Genomic DNA, 20,901 nt, shown 5'->3' on the forward strand with positions numbered 1-20,901 from the left:
AGAAAAGGGATGCAAATGAGGCATGGCAGATCCAAGTAAGGATGTGAGGAGAGCAGGTTTTGAACAAGTAAAGAATTGACAAATCAAGATAACCCATCATTCTAATCTGGGAACATGTTCACAGTCAACTTGAATATTGTTTTGTCTATCATGATCCATCTGCCTTAGTGAAAAACACCCCCGATCTTAACAATAAGTGAGGCAGAATCGAAATGAATGCATAACAAAAGAGATGGACTAATGAACATCAAGAATACGTTTAGGGCTAAACAGAAACACATTCTGCATCTAAAAAGGAATTGGTAAACTCGCTACTTACCCAAGAGCCACCCATCACCAAACACGTTGTCCTTCAGCTTTAAACAAACAGAGCTATGTTCAAATATAAATGCATCTTGTGTGGAACCTGGGTACTTCACTACAGCGTTGGTGATTAGGTTGTTTGCATCACAGATAAGTTGTATGTTAATGGAGTGGAACATTTTGCTGTTTCTGAAAATGTGTTCTGACTCGCTGGGGGGAGCAATGGCAATGTGGGTACAGTCTACCACACCAATGACATTGGGGAAGCCTGCCAAGTTGTAAAAATCTTCCTTCATGTTGCTCATCTCCATCTTTGTTTTCGGGAAATAAATCACATTCCCTGCCCTTTTCACAATCGCACTTAGTACTTGCTTCAGAACTCTGCAAAAGGTGGGTTGTGAAATGCCCCCAGCTGCCGCCACTGTGCTCTGGTATGACCCAGAAGCTAAAAAATGCAAAGAGCAGAGCAGTTTCACGTGGGCTGGCACGGCATGTGTTCTAGAGGTGGCAGGTTCCAAATCAGGCTTCAGCTCATTTAACAGATCCAAGATGATCTTGCTGCTGAGGTGATAACGCTTCACTATGTCCCCCTCTGTCATATTGAAAATGGTGATCCGGTTTCGAAAGACCCGTTCACCCCTTCTCCGTCTTCGCTCAATAGCCAAATCATGCTCCAATTCAGCCAGCCTACGTCTCCTGATGGCCAAAATAAAAAATGCTGCCATGGTCAGATATGAGAACTGGAAAGACAAAATAGAAATTATGTTCCCAAATATGATGAATAGAGTTAAATATATTCAATGTACCCAATGTCTATTTGGAAGTACATGCTGGAAAAAAAAATGTACCTTTCGCTAGCTAGAGATGACCGCACAAATAAAAAGCATGATTTTCTAGAATACTTGTAGGCTCCCAATTGGAATCCATGTGCAACAGGAATGCTACATTGTGCACCTTAAGGCACCATTAAGGATTTACTAATGCAAAATAAGTCTCCCTTTTGCCCCTTACCACCTGCAAATATCTTGATACCACCATAAAATTCACTGGCAGTATCTTTGCACCTGTTTACAATGTCTTCTTGGCTTTTTCTTACAATACACGCACATCCACTTAAGACAAAGCTTGCCCGTTGTCCAGACCCAAAGGAAACCCAGCTACTTTCTCATAAAACATACTTTTGTCCTCTCTGTGCCTTCTTACGCAAGATTGTTGACACCCACTTTCTTTGTTACACTGATGCGGCACACTTGAATTTTGTTAAGAGAAGGTGTTTCATTGTGATTTTTATTTACCCATTAGTAATTACTGGTGCTTTCGAACACACCAACAGTTGAAGTCTGTTGGAACTCTTCTTATGGCATTTTCCCCCTCCTCTTATAGCACACTGAAGTACTCTTCTGCATGCTTGTGATGCCCTATTCTCATCCGGCATATTGGTATGCCTGGATACTATTTTAAGGCACGGCTATACATAGCTCTCAACTCACACGCTTTTGGTGGGTGTCACCCGCCTTGCAATCTGCTGCTCACCCACCAAGTCCCCTATGCACCCATTCACTTTATATGTATATATAGTTGAGAGCTATGGCTATATACTGGTCAATAATGGCTCACATTAAGTAACTGTCTTTTCTTAGGACTATGTTACTGATTTGCTTTCCTTGCCAAGGTATTCATCTTTAATGGTGGAATCTTTAGCATAGCTGCCAAGTTTCCGAGTTCCATGCAGAATCTTTGAGCCAACCCTTTTTTTTTTTTTTAAATGCACCGCATGCTGGGACTTGTAGGCCCACCTTTGCAATGGGAAAAAGGAAACTACAAGTTCCAGCATGCAAATGGAAGCAAAAAGCAGGACTGGCTCCAGGTGTCACACATGGAATTGGTAAACTCAGCAGGGAGGCTTTAGTAATCCATTTAACACGTTTTGGAAGTTCTTATTTAAGCAATATTATCAGAGCACGGGGGGGGGCGGCATTACCAGGCCAGGCAATACGCCATAACAGGTAGAAGCCCGAGCAAAGCAAGCACTTTACAGAAAGCCTGGGGTATTTCCAGGCACGGTAACGACCCCCTTGCAAGAGTAACATTGCTATTAGTATCCTGGCACGTTGTACCAGGATATAAATAGTGTTTTTTTAAGTTGAGAAAGGACATGTATGCCATTTTTTAATAAAAAAGATGGCCACCATGGATTAGGGAGAAGGCACTATGGTAGTCCCTTCTTCCTTTCCATCGCGTCAGGACACGCTGCAAACAGTACTGTTCCCAGGGCTGGCTCGGGACAAGCAGAAGGTATATGGGGCAGAGATGGCAGGGGGCAAAATGTGTGGAAAATGGGAAAGCGTGGATGAGGTCACGGTTTAGCATTTACCAGTTGCGTCAATAGGGAGTGGTCTGGGGGGCCCAGGCCCCCCCTCTGAATTCCTGGACCGCCACCCAAGGCGAGCAGTGACCCTGTTCTCCGTTTGTGGTGTTATTTGTGACACTCACTAAAGCAAATGTCTGCACATCACACAGAAAATACTCTCCGTTTGTCTCAAATCTAGCAGTGATCTTCGTATGCATTCTGGCATAGGTATGAACATGAGCACAAGCCACTTCTCAGGTGTTCCTGCCCAGCTTCTGCACAGCAACTTCCATAGTGTGCAGAGCAGCTTGCAGCCTCTCCCATCAGAATGTAGCACACAAAACTGTTAATGATGGGCCATTAGTCACTGAATGGTTTCGTGCCTGCATTCTGATAGGAGGGGAGGTGCAGTGGGGTGTGGGTAGTTGGTGTGCACAAAAGCTGCACTGCAAATGTGCTTGTGACGTCAAACATTACTTTTCATAGGCGGCCTCCCCTACTTTTGTCTTTGGCCCCCTCTGTGCCCCTCCTAAATTTGATTCCTGGCGACGTCACTGGCACTTACCTCATTAACGGACAGGGGGATGACTGCCTCCAGCTCTGAGGATGCTGGCAGCTAGGGCTTGAACTTGTGGTAAAGCCCCCGTTCTGAACCTCCTCATTGGCCAGGAGGCCAAGCCCACACCCCCGCCTGGTACCAATATGAAATAATGGCACATGCTCACAAGTAGTGCTTACATGTGACTGGTTTTGTATTTCCGTATGACACTATGCCGTCTAATGCTGCACTCTTGTAATCGGATAACATCTTTTTAAAATATGTCGGCACTCTATTTATACGCAGGCTTACCTGAGCCACACCATGGCAACCATAACAAGAGTGACTTTTTGCTGAGACCTTCCCAAAGCAATAGGTATTCGCGTAGGATTTGGAAAAGCGCGGTTAAAGCCAGCGGACCGTAGAGTAGCGTAGGGAGACTCATTAAAAAAACTCATTAGCAAGCTGTTCAAAAATAGCGTGAGAAGACGGCCATTTTGTAACAACAGACACAAGAAGCGTACCAGTGAAGCCACCAATCCCCAAAAACGGCTCACATAAAAAGCTCTGTAAAAGCAAAAGAATAGAACAACGTCTGCACTCTGCTGGCATCAAGTTATGGACAGCCTCTATGCGTTTTTTAAAGAAACCAAGATTGCAGGACGCCATTTTAGCAAACCATTCACCTACTTTGAACAATTTACGCCCATTGCGTAGCAAGATTAAGCACCGCCTCTCCCTTAAAAACTGTTTACTTTTCAGCTCTACGACATTTGCGTTAACAGAATACTTTAGCACGGATACGCGCTGATGAAGTAGCGCAGCTGGGCGTAGAGAATATTGAAGTGGGCGGTATCTTACAATCTATCACGTTACGTCTGAAACCGGTACCGCCTCACCTAACGAAGATAGCGTAGCGAGGTTTCTTGTGGGAAAAAGACACGCCAAGCCAGCCATTTTGTAGGGCAACGCAGTGGTCGAAACAGCTGTGGATAGGAGCTCTTCAAAGGCGATTATTACTAGGGTCTTACCAGTGAGATTTCGACGGAAGTCTAGCTGTCATCTAGCCGATAGAAGCGAGCGTCCTATCTGACAACATCCCGAAGCTGCCCTCCTGCAATTTTTGTGTTAGAACGCGATTTCGGTTACACTGATTGGGCCGTCGCCAGCATGAGGGGAAGCTTCGGAGACCGGGATCGAGGAGGACGTGATCGTGGAGGGTAAGGATCGAAGGGCTGCGCTTCGAGTAGCGCGTCCAGGCCTATTATTTATTACACTTGTATAGAGTAGCACACACCCAGAGGCATCCGGGTGCTGGAGAGAACAAGTTACATGTAGACCAAAAGAACAAAATATAAAACTAATCTATCCTCTTCCCTTTCCATCATCTAATTTCGTTTTCGCATTTTTTTTTGTTGATCGCAGTTAATTACTGCGCTGTGGTTAAATAGTCACCCCGTATGTGCTTATCTATTCCCAGTATGTGCTTCTCTATTTGTACGCCGGTTCTATATTCACGGCAAGCATACTCTAGAAGCGGCCTTCCTTCACTCCCAATCTGCTCTTTCACCGATTATTACCGCAAATGATCGCATATTGCCATTTAGTTGTTAAAACTTCCTAAACCCAGATTGTCGTATTTAATACAGAATCCCTTTCAAGTAAATTGATTTTTATTTTCGCAGTCGCCGCATATAACTTAAAACATTTCCAAAATGGCCTCTTGGCGTTTTTTTGCCATGTAATCGATGCAGCCGTCTGGGTAGACTAGTATTAAGGCCCGCCTTCCTACTTTGTAGCTGGGGTGTGGCCCGGCTTAAGGCTTTGTGCGTTGATTGGCCGAGAATTTAAGAGGCCTCTTCTCAGTGTTCGTCTTTCAAAGACGCGCAGGCACGTCACGGACTGGAAAAGCTTGCAGAGATGTAAGTTACGGGCTCAAGTTTCACTCACTTTGCATTTTTCCTAAAACGTATTTTCCTTTTTTTTTATGCATCCGTTCTTTAGACGGTTATTTTCACGGCCGCTGCGTTATATTCCTTTCCTTTCTTTAAACTTATTAATGCATGCTCAACAAAATTCCGGAAACCGAATATGTTGCACTGAAAGGCATATTGTTTAGTTTAATACCGGGCTAAGTGAGGATCTGATGATTGCAGATGCGATCCAGAATACAAGTATGGATGTGGCGTTTATCAACTACCTGCTACGGCACTGCTATATGTTATGGGGAAATCATTGTTCTAATCAGAAGGCTAGAGGCTCGTATAGTTATGCATTGCTATTGTAGAAAGATGTGCCATAGCTTAAGGTTGATCGTTGGTGGGCACGTTTTTGAACAATGTGGGAGAGAGCAGAACAGAGGCTTCTTAATGCATTTAAGAATTGGCTGCACAGATGTACTGTTCTGTGTATACTTCCCGTTTACTGAACATGTATCGTATTATCAGGCAGCATGGTAATTATCAGTTTTGCCTTGAGCTGAACACGTGTAATGGGGGGAAGTATGGTATTCACATTAATGAAGAGGAATGGATTATTGATGTATATATTTGCCACGCTAAAAGATAAAATCACTCGGGGCCCAGGGTCCCGATGGACTGGCTAACTGGTCATGAAGAGGGGCGTCGATCTATGTGCTAGGATCCTTTACAAATTGTAATTGAGTTTTGCAGTGTGGGGAAATTTGGGACTACTGGAGAAAATTTATATTGATCCCCCCGTAAGAGATGTCCCAGGGACGTTCCTGCTGATTATGTTACTGTAGTAATGTGTATCGGGGTAGTGGTGACATCATAGGTTCCATGTGTAGAATTGATATTGACACAACAAGTGTTTCAGAGCGCGGCAAGGGAAGGGGAACAGGAGAAACAAACAACAATTTTACTAGGCCCAGTGACACTGAGAACGCGCAAGTGCGTGGTAGAGGGGGGGAGGGAGAAGTGCATGCAAGGGGGAACAAAAGGAGAGTGCGGAGCAAGGAGGGGGAAAAATCCATAAATATTAATAAATAAAAAAGGCAACAAACGGAGGGCGTGCAGCCAGCAAGTGGCAGTGCTGACAGCAGGCTGGGTAGGTCTAGTGCAGGAAGAACAAAACAAAGGGTGAGGGCTGCATGGGTACAGATACAGACCCCAGTACAATGGGTGGCCTAGAGGCAGTGCGGGTGGGAAGAGGAGCCGGTACCTGGGCCCGGAGGAAAGAGGGTGGCCAGGTGCATGGTGCTGAGGGAGAGTAGAATCAGCAGGGGAGAGGGGGGGCAAAGGCAGAAGCAAAGAGGAAGGTCTTTAGGTGCTTCCAGAACCGGAGATGGTTCTCCTCACATTTTAGAGTGGCAGAGAGGCTGTTCCAGAGGGAAGCCCCAGCCGAAGGCCGAGATCTACCCCCAGCTCGTTTCTTTGAGAAACAACTGACCCTGGGGGAGTTTGAGGTAGAGGAGCGGAGTGCTCGAGATGGGAGTTATTTGCGGAGGGATAGCTGAAGTATGTTGGACCCAGGCCCCAGAAAGCCTTGTGGACAATGCAGAGGGTTTTAAATTGAATCCATGCATCCACAGGGAGCCAATGGAGAAATTTCAGAGCTGGAGAGATACGATCCCAGGGCTTGAGGCCAAGGACAAGTCTCGCAGTCCTGTTCTGGATAAGTTGCAAAGGGCGGAGAGTAGAGGTAGGTAGATTAAGAAAGAGGCTGTTGCAATAGTCCAACTTGGAGAGAACCAGGGCTTGGGAGACAGTGAGCTTCTGGGGGAATGAGAGGAAAGGAAGAGTACCTCTGAGGAGGTGCAGTAGGCAGTTTGACTTTTTTGATACATCAGCGATGTGGGCGGAGGAGGACAGTGGACTCAAAGGTGACACCAAGGTTCTTGGCCTCAAAGGTGGGGATAGGAGGAGGGCCAAGAATGTTGGGTGTGCTCGGTTTCGGAATGTTCTTGTTGGGGCAATTGGTGTGTAGCTGCCTGTATGGGTGTCGTCCCGCACGTGTACCTTGGAACCAGGGTGTTTAGCAGACCGATGGACATTAAAGCAAGATGGTACTTTTCTTACCAGTAATCTTCCATCATCACTGGCAATGAGGTTTCAAATGGCAGGTGAGGGGCTACTGATGGGGGTGCAGCAACTGGTGAACACTGCCCCCAGCAAGGTCGGAACACCCAAAGGAGAAGTTCTTAAGGAATCCAGCATTAAGATAGCCCGTGCAGCAGGAAAGAGGAGCGCCTAGCGTACTAGCTGGGGGGGAGCTGTCTTGTGCAGCACCAGCATGCTGTTTATCCAGAGGGGCCTGCACTAGACAAGTGGTGGCTGAGCGCCAGCCTTGGTTCGGAGAGGGGCAGAGTGAACGACCGAGGAGTCTGAGTGCATGCTCCATTGGAGAAGGAAGAAATCGGGCCGTCCCCAGACGGGCGGCAAGTAATGATTGTGCTCCGGTGGTGTCCCACAGGCAAGAGGGACCAGGCCAGCTCTTTGACTGTGCTTTTTCCATTGGATGCGTTCCTGGCGTGAGAAAGAAAGCTTGGGCTCCTGTCGAGAACTTAGTCAAGGATGTTATGATGTCGTCAGGGCGATGGGTGCGCATGTCCTAGATACGTGTCTGGTCGTGGTGTGCGTGCAGCCATTGGCCTGCACACGGCTCTCTGATGGACAAGGGCTCTTTCGTCTGATAAGGGGTGAGGGGTTATCGGCAAGTTCGTCCCTTCTTTTTACAGCAGTGAATGCAACCATGATTTTCGGAGCAGTGCGGTGTCGCAGAGGGTCGGAGTATATTTAATCCTTTTTTTCTTTTCAAATAATTGTAAAACAGATTAGCTTTCTCTGTCAATCCGGCAAAGACAAGTTGTCCACTTTAAAACAAAAAAAAAAAGTCATGCAAGTTGTTATATAATTACAGTATTGCCAGAGTAAAACACTGCATGATCTCCATGATTTAAAGTTTAGGTTAGAGTCAATTATATTTCATTTTGTTGGGGACGATGCATCATATTGACAAGTGAACACTATTGAAAATGTACATGATCAAATGCTTTTGATGGCAAACCTAGTTATGTAACCTGCAGGTTGCATACATCTTGTTTGTTTTATTCATTTACAATGCGCACCAGACCCGGGGGTAAGAGGGCGCATCAGTAAAGGATATGCGAGCCACAGGTTAATTACACATAATCACATAATGCTAGAAATATATACAGGACGTAGCAGTAATACAGTAAATTATATACAGAATATTCTACAGGTATTATATCAGCACGGTGAGGGGAGGGAAGAGGAGGTACTGGCTAGTTGATCGATTGCTTCACATGGTTGATGTAGTTGGATCTGAATTTGAGGTAGGATTTCTCCTCACAAAGTGTGGGGCAGTGGGTTCTATACTTGGGCCCCCGGACGGGGAAGCTGGCGCCTCCAGCCTTATTCAATTTGAATCTAGGGATAAGTATGTTTGTTCACTTCTAATGCGCTCCAAACCCAAAGGTAACAGGTCACAGCAATAAGATAATGCAAAGCTTGCAGAGTTTACAAATTTGTACAAGTTACAGTATAGTGCATAGAATCACAAAATAAATTACACCTAGTGTTGCTGAAGCATTGTTCGACTAGGAATCTAGGAATAGTCTAAGGGAGCCATGGCCTAGGGAAGAGTGGGCCCAAGGGCAGATGTAGAAGATGGGGTGCCTAGGGGTCATTAGAGATGATGTGTTTGATAACTATCTTTCTAAAGTGAAGGTAGGGTTGGTCTACTCTCAAATTTTGTGGCAGTGCATTCCAATGTTTGGCAGCCTTCGCTGGGAAGCTGTTGCCACCAATCGTAATGAGCCTGTATCTAGGTACTACCAGGCAATTGGCGTTACCAGCTCTAGTTGGTCTGATGTTCTTCTAAGTAATTTGTCTGCGAGGTAACTAGGAGCAGCATTGTTTAAGGCTTTGTGGGTCAGTGAAATCATTTTTAGCTGCATTTTGTTATTGGTGGAAAGCCATTTATGTTGGCGTCTAATGGAGGAGAATGGTACTCTTTGTTTATGCCAAGTGCTGCTCTGAAGGCATTATTCTGTAGTGTTTGTAGCCTCTGGATGGTGCTTTTGTTGGCACCGCTGTAAAGGGCATTACAATAGTCAATTCTAGAAAGTATTAAGGCTCTAGCCAGGATCATGCAACTGTCATTAGAAAGGAATGGCTTACCAGCTCCTATTAATTTACAAGTGTAGGCAGTGGTAGAGGCCAGAGATTTTACTTGTTTGTCAAGGGACATTGTGGAGTCAAGGTAGAAGGGTTTTTACTTCCTTGGAAACCTTGAAGATATTTCCATCGATATTGAATGAGGAAAATTCTTGGCCTAGTTTGTTAATGTTGGCATGCATGACCAAGATTATCAACTGTCTTAACATTCGGACATAGGCCATGAGTGGCCATCCATGCCTGGATGATAAGATATACCCTATTCACTAACTCTGTGTCCTTGCTATGATCCATAGAAAGCAGGAGGAGAATCTATGCATCATCTGCATAGTTAGTGTAGGTGATGCCCAGAAGGTCCAAATCATCAAACCAGGGTTTGGTGAAAATATTGTATAGAGTTGGCGAGACACATGAGCCCTGGGGAACACCCCACATGATAGGGGTGGGGTCAGCGGCTGCCGATGGAGAGAATACTCTCATGGTTCTCTCGCTCAGGAATGATTCTATCCATCTGATCGCCTTGGAGAAGTGTCTGCAGAGGACCTTATGGTCCACGAGATCAAGTGCAGCTGAGAGATCGAGTAGGAGCATAAGTGCTGTCTTCTTCCCTTTATCTCTCGGCTCCAATTTGGGTTTTTAAATCAATTTAAAGCAGTTTCCGTCCCGTGTAATGGACTGAAGCCAGATTGTCTAGCTCCATGGAGCTTATGCAGTTCAAGGTATATTTGAATCTGGATGTATACAACTTTATCCAGTATTTTAAGTAGGAATGGTACTGTGGTAATAGGATGGTAATTAGTAGGGATGAGAGGATCTAGTGTCTGCTTCTTAAGGAGTGAGAGCACACAAGAATAAGTTGGCAAGGATAGTACCTGAGGCAAAGGCAGCACTAATCAATTTGGAGATGAATGGTGATAAGTCTCTGGCAGCGTCTTATATTAACTGTGCTGGGCAGATATCACCTTTACAGTTGGAGGGTTTGAGCGAAAGGATAATTTTTTCTATCTCCTAGGGTAGAAATTTAAGTGAAGTGAAATGTTGTTATTGTGTGCCGTAGGGGAGTCATTGGACGGCGCTATATTGGGCAGGTGCTGTAGGTTCACTGTCTTTTTTAGTAATATATATATATTTTTTTTTTTGCTGTACTTTATTTTGGAGCGTGTTTTATTTTATTTAACGCGTGTTGGATATCTGCACACCAGGGCTTGTCCTTAGTACATATCAGGTGTGGATGTTGGTGACTCTAGTTCTTTCAATGTGGAAAAAAGTTCCTTCATGCTAGAGTTAGATTTGGCAATGCGTTCATCGTAAGAATTACGTTTTGCCAGGCAGACTTCGTTTTTCAAGTGCGAGGAGATGGAGGTTAGTTTTACTTTATTTTCATTTGATGGGCATAGTCTCCAAGTGGTTTCACTTTTTCTTTTCAGAAGGCGTAGGTCTCTTAATTGTGGTGTGAACCATTTATTTAGATGAGCTTTGGGTTTGCTTGCTCTGAGTTTAAGAGGGGCGACTTTGTCCATTGTGGTAGGCATGATATTGTTATATTTGCTAGGGTCTAGATTTTCTGGCAGTGCATTTAGAGAAGGTAGGATAAACCCAAGTGAGTGGTCTGACCAAGGTTGAGGTGAAATGGAGGAGATAGTAACTGTACAGTTATAGTCCGCTATCCAATCTAATGTTCTCCCCTTCATATGGGTGGGTTTATTGACTTTTTGAGACAAACCTAGCACATTAATGGTATTAGCTATATTCGTAGCTTGTTTATCCATTGGATCATTAAAGCCGATAATTGTGAAGTGGGTTCGAGGTTGTTGGTGCAAATCCTCCTCAAAGGTACCAGAAGGACCTGGAGGTCTGTATATTAGATGAATAGTAAGCGATTGTGAGTTATTCATCTGGAGTTTGGCAGAAAATTTCACACGATTGCAAGGTTTGAGTAGGGATTAGTCTGAAGGAAAGGCTCATTTTGGAAATAATGGCGATTCCACCGCCTCAGGAGCCATCTCTGTCTTGTCTAGATTTTTTATAGTCATCTGGGATAGCTAACATGAGCGATGTACCAGCCGCATTATGTAGCAAAGTCTGTTATCGCAGGGAAATCCAAATGACCTTCTGTGATTAGATCGGCTATGTCGGGCATGGGCAACGAGCGATCTCGCATTGAGGAGTGCTCCTTTAAGTGATAGTACTTCAATTGCAGTTTTGACCTGGATAGGAGTGGCTGTATTTGTATCAGTAGGCTTATGTCTTACAGTTTGGAGGGTGTTTGTATTGGAGGCAGAGGGTGAAGGTGGCAAGTTGGTATGGTTAGGTTTCATGCTATGCTGGTAGTTTGTCTTCAAATGTATTGGTGATGGGTATCTTCTCAGTGGCTCATACAATTTGGTAAGTCTGGCACGAAGTTTATAATTTTTTTATCAGACGTGGTGCATGGAAGAGAGGCGTGTGCTACTGTCCCTGTGGCACAATGGTGTTTGGATTGGACGGTGGTGGCATTCATAGCTATTTTCGGTAGATTGGCACTTGTGGGGGGAGCTCAGTATGACATTCCTGACTCCTAGTAGCAGAGTGTATCGTGGCAGCCATCATACGGTAGAAAATCATTGAACTTAACATCTTTCACAACTAGGCTGTGGGTATAGTGTGGAGGAAGCGATGCAGAAAGTCAGTCTATCCAGGACATGGATACGATGGGGTGGTAAGGTCAGTATGCAATACAGGTAAGGCACATGAGCCCAAGTCGGAACTAAGAACAATAACCATGTGCCGGGTCGGCGCTGAGAACAAAGAATATGCAATAAAGGTAGGGCACAGGGGCCAAGTCAGAGCCGAGAACAATATGCAATGCAGGCATGGGTCAGGATAAGTGTGTTGGCATTGGGGCTTCTTGAGGGTCTGGATGATCTTCTTTCTACAATTATCTGTTAGATAGGGAGGAGCCACGTTGTTAAAGGCTTTGCGTTTAATGGAGGCAACTTTTAGTAAGATTTTGTCTTTGGTCGACAGCCAGTTGTTAAGCCTTATTGTAATGTGTGATAGTCTAGGGATACTAAGAGCTGCTCTCAAGGCATTATTTTGTGGAATTTGTAATCTATGTAGGATGTATTTGTCGGCCCCACTATATAATGCATTGCAGTATCGAGTCTAGATAGACTGGGAGCTCTAGCTAGTGCTCAACCCATGAGCTTACCCATACTCCTTGACTTTTTATATTATCACCCTGTTGCTTTATTCCAGGTACCCTGAAAGTGAGATGACCACAAACTACAATATTCCGCCTAGTTTGCCCAATTCTCTGCCTGCTACGCAATCCACGCCGAGTAGTCTTTCTTTCATGTTACATAATGAATACACAAAGCGGACTAGATGCTTAAACAACGTAGTTGGCCCCCAGAGCTCACTTTGTTTATGATTGTATTATATATTACCACACTCGGGAGACAGCTGGCCACACTGTTTTCAGAGCCTTTTTATCATATTTATTTGTGTCCATTCATGCAGCTAACTTTTTACATTTGACAGACCCTCATCTATGGCTGTCTTTTCGCCCACTCTCATAGTTAGTAGATTTTGTGAAGGGCGAGTAGCATTCACATTTACAAGAGATGTTTCAAACTTGTATTTAACGTTTACTTTGTTTGCAGTAAATGTCAAATAAGATTCACTGTGCATGGCTGGCCTCTTGTTTAGCAAGTGTGCCAAACCTAAAGTGGATTTTTAGTGACATGCACCATTTTACAGAAATCGCATTTTAAATTGGTTGTCCTCAGTTGCTATGGGTCGTGTACATTTCTCTTAGTTTGGATAGGCATATTAAGGTACCTGACCTGCAGGTCTAGCTGAAGTTTAAAGAATTAGCAAACTCCGTCTCCTCTCGCTAATGTCTTGTTTCAGCTGTAAGCAAAACTGCTTACTGTTCATGTCTTGGGTACAAATAACTGCTGGTGACATTAAAAATATTAGTACAAAATTGCTAATCAAATGGGTCTGCTGATCAAGAGTTTAGCAAACTGCTAATCAATTTTTGAACATTAATTTATGCCTCAGCGTCTCTTTATAGCACCAGCATTCCGCCCATTTGTGACCTTTGTATTCCACAAACTCCCAATAATGCAGGAAAAAGGCAGATATTTAGTTTTACGTATCTGTATGTGTTTGCATATTTCACTAAATTGCCGGCTTTGTTTTTCTATGTAGATTGTGATGGTCGCATGTTTTTCCCGTGCTGATGTTGTGGGGGGTTTTTTTTTTTTTGTATATTTTCTTTCCCACTTAATACATATTAGGGAATCGTAGATCCTTTGAAGAATTTTCATTTGCTGATGGGTTTATTACAAACCCACTTGCCTCGCCTCTTACTAAAAGGAAATTTAAACAGTCTGCCCCTTTCCCTGTGACCTGCAGTTCTCCTTCACACATGCCTCTTTCACTCCCCTACTATGACTAATTCTCTGACAGCTAAGTTTCGTCCTCCTACTCAACCATGGGTCACCCCATACATATGCCCTCGCCGCACACACGTCAGGTCTCAAATTTGAGACTCCTGACCTTACTCGCACTCTACCATCCATTTAGTTACACTAATACTGGGGGCCTATCTGTACTGATGAAGTCTAACCTCTCTTGTGCCCAATTAGACCCTCTTTCTCCTGAGCTAATGATGCCTATTGCCCTTTTAGTGGTCTCTCGCCTCGCTGAACTCTTCAATCTGTCCTTTGGCTCCACTTGCTTTCCCTATATTTTCAAAACAGCCATGTCATCCCTCTTAAAAAAAGCAGTGGGCTGACCCATCACCTTATGTACTACTGTAAAGGGCTTGTCTGCTAAGCATTCCAATCTATAAATCTTAATTCTCCTTGATGGTACTGCTGCATTTGACACTGTCAATCATTCGGATCTCCTTTTTAATACTCTCCGCTTGGGATTCTCGCTTGCGGCCTTGTCTGGATTGAATCCTACCTGGCACCTCACCCTCTGTCTCCTGGAGCAACAACCACCTTTCAACTCACTCAAGGCTGTCTTTGGTCCTCTATGCCTCTGCTCTTGGGGCACTAATTTCCCCCTTTTGGGTTCTTGTAGAAACTTGTGTTAAAACCCAAATCGTCTTCTCTTTTCCCTCTCCCCGGACATCAGAGAAATAGTTCACACAGATTTGTTCAAAGCCAAAAGAAAAGCCTTGCCTCAGTTACCCTCTTAACAACACAGCTGGCCATACCACCTACCTGCACTTAAACATGTTGGTGGTTCTTAATCTCTGTAGGTCAACCCATGTATTGTCCACAGTGACTTTACATTTACTCCCGCCACAAATTGGTCAGAAAGTCACTCAAACTCGCCTCATCAGAAGAGGCTCTCTGCCCCCCATCAAATCTCATCTATTGTACATTTCAGTGATAAAGCGCATTCTTCCCTGTATATAAATAAATCATATACTTGCTTTATAGCCCTCGCTTTGGATCGAATCGTGGGGGGCCTCCACCACCAAAGAAATTTGGCAATCCCGGAGAGCGGTTGCGTAAAAAGAAATGGGACCTGAACGAATTGCCGAAATTCGAGAAAAACTTTTATGTGGAGCATCCAGACGTAGCCCGCATGATGCCCGTAAGTTTGAAATTTATTTTGTCGTTGGTGCCAGGCTGTAAACTGCACATCATCTCTGTCTTGGGAATGTACTTGGTGAGTTATGTATCGTATTTTTGTTTGCAGTATGAAGTTGATGAATTGCGTCGTAAGAAGGAGATCACGGTCAGAGGAAAGGATAGTCCTAAACCGGTTTACAGCTTCCATCACAACAACTTTCCCCGTGAGTATCCTAGCCTGTCAGTCGCCAAACAGGTTTCCATACTGGCTGGTTTGTTCTGGAGTGTACAAGTTCCACGCACGTTGAAGGTCTATATTGAGCAGATCTGCACATAGACAAACACGGATATTAAAAAAAAAAGACCCTTAAATAGGAGTTCAGATATGCAGTTTGTTTGTCAAAAAGCCTAACAAAAGGTCACAGCATCACAAGAGAAGTTAAAATATAGTTCTGAAAGATGAGCCTTAACCGTAATTCTCTTCCCAAGAGTCACTGTAATGCTTTTCTTTAATTGCACACTGTCTTCCCCTAATCTTAGTGCCTCTGCTAAAGTCACTTATAATCTGATGAAACAGTTGAATGTCGTCATTGTTTCCTTACATGTTTTTCACCCTGGTGTATAATGTACCCATCGTGCCTCCTTTTCCATACTGAATTGCGTGTTGGTGGTGGGGTGTGATGCCCAGTGCTGCTGTTACCACACCTTGTGGCTTCATCTCATCGCACATACCTACCCATCTTTTAATTCGGAACATGTCTTGGCATTTTAAGCGGGGCTGGCGGGTGGTGTTTTGGACAAGTAAAATATTGGATAGGTGACTTAACTAGTACTTATTCCTATATGCTGCCACCATTCCTCCATACTTTGAGATTGCCGAGACTAGAAAAGGGGAGAATGTATTAGTCGCTAACAACTAATGTTCATTGGGACTCTGTGTGCCCTTCCCTCATACCTGCAGATCAGGAGATGCGTGCGCGAGGTGGGGGTGCTTTTAGGTCAGCTTCATGTGGTCGGAGCACCAAATCCTAATCCTGTTCCATGTCCCGAACTGCTATCCACTTGCGCGGTGAGTGATGGCATCGCTAATGGCTAAGGAACTGCTACTATCATAGAAGCAGTATCCGATTCTCCGGAGAATCCTAGCACTACTTGCGGCAAACCCAGCACCCGGATCGTCGGGGGCAGGCTGTGTGCAGTGCCCATTTGTGAGGTGGCTGTGAGTCCACGGGGTACTAAATCATGGATATGCTGTAAGGCAGTTGCTGCCACCTTGTTCCACCCCACTCGCCCAGCATCCTCCAGAGATCTGTTGCAGAGCATTCTCTCGACCCTCCTCACGCTGTGTCTGAGATACAGATGATGCTGACGGCACCACTATCGGCACTGACCCTGTTGTCACCAGGGCCGCCACCGCCGAAGAAAAGTAAGCGGCACCCTATGCCACCTCACCAGCCGCCACCGTGGCCCTGAACATTGCGGACACAGGATTCCGCCAGATGGGGAAATAGTTTGTTGTCGTGGTTGGCTTTTGGAAGACAATCGGAAAGGCTGTTGATGAATGTCTTAGGTGATCAAGACTGCGGTGGGCTGTGCCCTGGGCACACTCTAAAGGCTCTGTCAGGAGGGAAGTCTGACAGATGAACTAAGGGTTTTGGCGGAGGTTCGTCATTGTGCCGTCAAACATCCCCCCCCACCCCTTCTTCAACCCAGGAGGCATACCGGGGGTCATTCAAAGGACTTCACTCCCAAGGCGGTACGCCGGCCTTCAAGCAAGATTGAACTTGGTCAGTGCTTGGGGGGAAAAAAACTCCACTGATGGATGGGTGCTAGATGTTCCCGCCCATAGACACACTTTGGAGTTTCAGCGAAGTGTCCGCGGATACCACCAGTGGCCCGGCAGGAACAACACATCCCTCAACTCGGATGTTTCAGCATGTTCTCTGGCTACTGGAAGATGAGGTCTTCTGTTGTCGCTGGATCTAGAGGACACATACTTCCATGACCCCATCCACGAAAACCATTGCATGTTCCTGCGCTTCGTTGTACAAGGGAAGCACTACCAGTTCAAGGCTCTTCCCCCTTAGGATCGAAGTTGGCACCCAGAGTCTGCGTCTACAGGGAGTGGCGGCCCATCTGCATCTACGGGGAATTCATGTGTTCCCTTACCTCGACGACTGGCTCTTCCGAGCCAAGTCAAGGGACCTCACTGTCGATCAACCTGAGCGGACCGAACCGCCTGGCTGCTGACGGATGTAGGATTCTTAGTGAACTATCCGAAGTCCTGCTTGGTTCTGTCTCAGCACGCTGTGTCCAGGGGTCCCCTCGGCGGGGGGGCTATTGGCCATTTTGGGCAAGGTGCAACGGCTGTTGGCACTGAATTGCCACGGTGAGCACCAAGTCGCCGCTCGGCATGTCGTGTATCTACCTGAGAAGGCTCTGCAGGTTGCGGATGCAGCCCCTCCCAGAGTGACTGGGTGCCCTTTTGGATCCAGGTGTCCAGAAGCTTCAAGGACAGGATTGTGCTCAACGAGGAGTTCCATCGAACAATAAGGGGGGGGCACAGACTTGCAAATACCCCTCTCCCCCCCCTCCGTACCAGGACACCATTGATGCTTCATGCTTCCCTAGAGGGCTTGGGGAAGTTACGTGAGGCCTGTGGCTGCCGGTGGAGAATGAGCTTGCATCAATGTTCTGAAACGTCGGGCGGTGTTTTGGGCCCTGAAGTCTTTCCTTTCCTCACTCAAGGACAAAGTGGTCAGGGTTTTCACAGGCAAAACCACCACAATGTTTTATATCAGGAAGCAGGGGGGCACTAGATACCCAATGCTCCCCAGGGAGGTGCAGGACTTATGGCATTGGGCTGTCGCTCAAAGGCTGTTTCTCATTCCTTTTCACCTGGCGGGAGTAAAGAACCCCATCCCTGACTCTGAGCAGGGAACTGCGCTCTTGCCACGAGTGGGAGCTTCGGCATGATCTCTTCCTCAGGTGGGGCAGTCCCCAGATCGATCTGTTTGCGGCGGTGAACACCAAGTGCCCTACCCCTCCCTGTGCCGCCGCTGCTACTACGAGTCATTGGTCACCTTAGCCGGTACTGGTGCAGGATGATGCTTGTGGCTGAAGGCAAATTTGGTACCCGGACCTTCTCAACATGTCGGCGTCCCCTTCAGTCAAGCTACCCGTGGTCGCGGATCTGCTTGCCAGGGAAGGAGGTGCAATCCTGCACCACGACCCAGGATCGCTGAACCTGAAGGCCTGGCTCCTGCAGCATTAGAGTTCAGTGGTTACGAGCTGGGTGCCTGCGGACTGCAGGGGGGTCCTTGCCAGGGCGTCATTGACTGTACGGTCACAAATGGAAGAGTTTTGCGACTTGGTGCCGGTCGCAGAAGATTAACCCTCTGAGGCTCACATTACCCTCCTCCCAAATCCTTCCCTACTTTTTGTCCTGGGTCGGGTGCGCGCCTCCATCAGGGTGCATCTGGCGGTGGTACTAACCCATGGGGATGGGGGGGTCCATTTTGAGCCTATGCATCAAGCTCCTATCCAGTTCTCTTCTTGGAAGACTGCATTCCTTCTGGCCATCACATCTGCAGGTGATTGGGTGAGAGCCAGTCCCTGCCAGCGGCCTAATTTGACTTTCCACGAGACGAGGGTCGTGCTGCGGATGCACCCCTCCATCTCAACGGACCCTTGGTGTTTCCTGTGTTTCTCACCCCAACACCATTGCTGAAAGGACTCTGCACTCGCTGGTTGTGGTTTGAGCACTGAAGTTTTATGTGGCCCGCACAAAGAGTTTCCAGTAGCCTTCTTAGCTTTTGTGAACTTTGGTCCTGTGATTGGAAGGCCTTGTCCAAGGCTTCCATCTCCAGGTGGCTCACCGGCTGCATCATTCAATGTCACCGGTTGGCAAACCGACCGCTGCATGGCCGTCCAAGAGCCCATTCTACCAGAGCTATTGCTGCGACAACTGCGTTCTGGGTGCCCCTGCTGGACATCTGCAAGGCTGCTACGTGGTGGTGTAGGCACACCTTCATGAAATTATACTGCGTCCAGGGTCGGCCAAGCAGTGCTGCATAACCTGTTCGCTTGAAAGTGAGCCTGTTGAGGAGGCAAGATATTGCTTATGTTGAGCCTTGCCACCTCCCGTGGTTGTGTATGTACTGCAATGTATTCTTTAAACATGATTGTGTGACTCCATGCCAGACCCCCTGCTGGAGAAGGAACAAGTTACTTACCTGTAACAGTTGTTCTCCAGCATGGATTCATATGCGAAACCTCCGTCCTGCCCCCCCAGCGGCTCTTCTTGGCCCTACTGCCACTTTATGTGCTACCAAATCTGAAGATGGCAGCCAGCAGAGGGGCTTAGAGAGGGCAATCATTGGCTGGCAGCAGTATGACCCAGAGCACAGTGATTGGTTTATAGGAGAAAGATTGTTTAGAAACGAAAATTAACTGTTTTTTTTTTTCTATTGCCGAGGATTCCCAGCCCGACAGAATATTCATGCGCATGTGAATTCATGCCAGACCCATGCCGGAGAACAACAGTTGCACGCTTTGAATCGGGTTCAACAATGACCTATGCTCAGAAGAAAATTGCATGGAAAATAGTGAAACACATGAGATGGGATGGCGATTCACAAGGTTGCTGGGCTGTTTTTGCCTGTCAAAGCATCAGTTAAAAAAAGGTTGCGTTATCACGGCATCTTGTCCAGGGTGTTTAGAAATGGTGTTCTGGCTGTTGGGTTATTTTTTCGTGGTGCCACCTGTGAGTGGGACAGGGGAGAGGTTTGGGAATAGGGAAGGGTAGGGGGATGTGGGTGACAGATGAGCGGGCAGTATTGCATCCTGGAAGAGCATTAATTGGGCGGTTCGATTTGTAGTACTGCCGGGGTGGCCATTTAGCACCTCAGAAATCAGTTTGCTTAAAACCAAGTTATCAGAGCTACGTTTGGCTCACCAGGCCACAACTGGTGTTTTTAGAAATACTAACCGTTTGAGAATGCAAATAAAGAATTGGGCCTAATCTAGGAAATGTATTAATTTGTATTTCAGCGCTTAAAACCCTGAGGTATAGGTGCTGGTTACATTTTTGAAGTTCAAGAAGATGTTTATGCTTGTGGTCGTACATTTAGTGTGCGTAAACTGTCAGGCCAAACCACCCCTCATGGGACGGGGGGGGCTACTTTGTGCCGCGTAACAGAGTAACTTAGTGTGGAGCATATTTGTGAGCGTCAATATTTTGCAAACCACACAGGAGTCGATGGCATCGGTGCGAGGTGTTCTGCACGGACAGACCCACTTGAGGACAAGGAGTGGGGATACTGTAGCTTTCGCCCCACAATGACTTGGTGTGCAGCGGTGTCTGCGTCACAGTTGGGTAGGATGGACGGTCACTTTCGGGTATGTTCGGAAGCTTACCTCGAGGGGCAGTGGGCCAGTAAAGCTGGTGAACCGAAAGGTGGCGCTTGGGTACCGAGTTCATATGGCATGTACCTTGCGAGCTGAGTTGGTAGCATGGGCACTGTGTGCCCAAGCAATGAAGGCAGGGGTCTGTAGATGCAGCAGACGCCATGATTGCACCGGGCACTAATCGCAGGCAGGGATGGCGTGATGCCTGGCAGAGTATCGGAACATTTAAATATAATTATACATAATCTGCAAAAAGTTTTGCCTCTCCTGTATTGAATTTGCAGTGCTCAGTGTACTCTCTTACGATTCCCTTTTAGCTCCTGCTCACTTAATCCTAATTTTGAACCCTGTACTGTCCTATCTGCTTGTTGTTGTTCCCGGCCAATCCTTCAAATTCCAGGCATGGGGTAATGATTGCCAGGGGCAATTCGGGCTATCCATGATTGCCAGGAGCAATTCGGGCTATCCTTAAAACTTGTAATGTACCCTTGTAGACTACCAATAACTGAACTGTAATGTGTATAGCTTCAAAGGAGATTGTTTGCGTTGGTAACCATTCGT

The 20,901-nt window shown here is 46.3% G+C and overlaps 2 protein-coding genes across 3 annotated transcripts in view; one reads left to right on the top strand and one right to left on the bottom strand.

Annotated features, from left to right (window-relative positions):
- LOC138582041 (putative nuclease HARBI1) overlaps positions 1 to 3,947 on the bottom strand; it is a 243,138-nt gene extending 239,191 nt beyond the window's left edge. Inside the window, exons 1-2 of the mRNA XM_069652972.1 lie at positions 3,882 to 3,947; positions 320 to 1,043 (exon numbers count right to left, since the gene is read on the bottom strand). Coding sequence (XP_069509073.1) covers positions 320 to 1,028 — 709 coding nt within the window. The 5' untranslated portion in view covers positions 1,029 to 1,043; positions 3,882 to 3,947. The remainder of the gene's footprint in view (positions 1 to 319; positions 1,044 to 3,881) is intronic.
- Positions 3,948 to 4,060: 113 nt separating this feature from the next.
- DDX17 (DEAD-box helicase 17) overlaps positions 4,061 to 20,901 on the top strand; it is a 29,034-nt gene continuing 12,193 nt past the window's right edge. Inside the window, exons 1-3 of one of the 2 annotated variants that reach the window (XM_069652970.1) lie at positions 4,061 to 4,411; positions 14,797 to 14,953; positions 15,059 to 15,155. In XM_069652970.1, coding sequence (XP_069509071.1) covers positions 4,362 to 4,411; positions 14,797 to 14,953; positions 15,059 to 15,155 — 304 coding nt within the window. In that variant the 5' untranslated portion in view covers positions 4,061 to 4,361. The remainder of the gene's footprint in view (positions 4,412 to 14,796; positions 14,954 to 15,058; positions 15,156 to 20,901) is intronic. The other variant, XM_069652971.1, reaches the window with a different exon arrangement.

Source organism: Ambystoma mexicanum, chromosome 3q (assembly GCF_040938575.1).
Source record: "Ambystoma mexicanum isolate Mex_15411 chromosome 3q, UKY_AmexF1_1, whole genome shotgun sequence".
NCBI lineage: Eukaryota > Metazoa > Chordata > Amphibia > Caudata > Ambystomatidae > Ambystoma > Ambystoma mexicanum.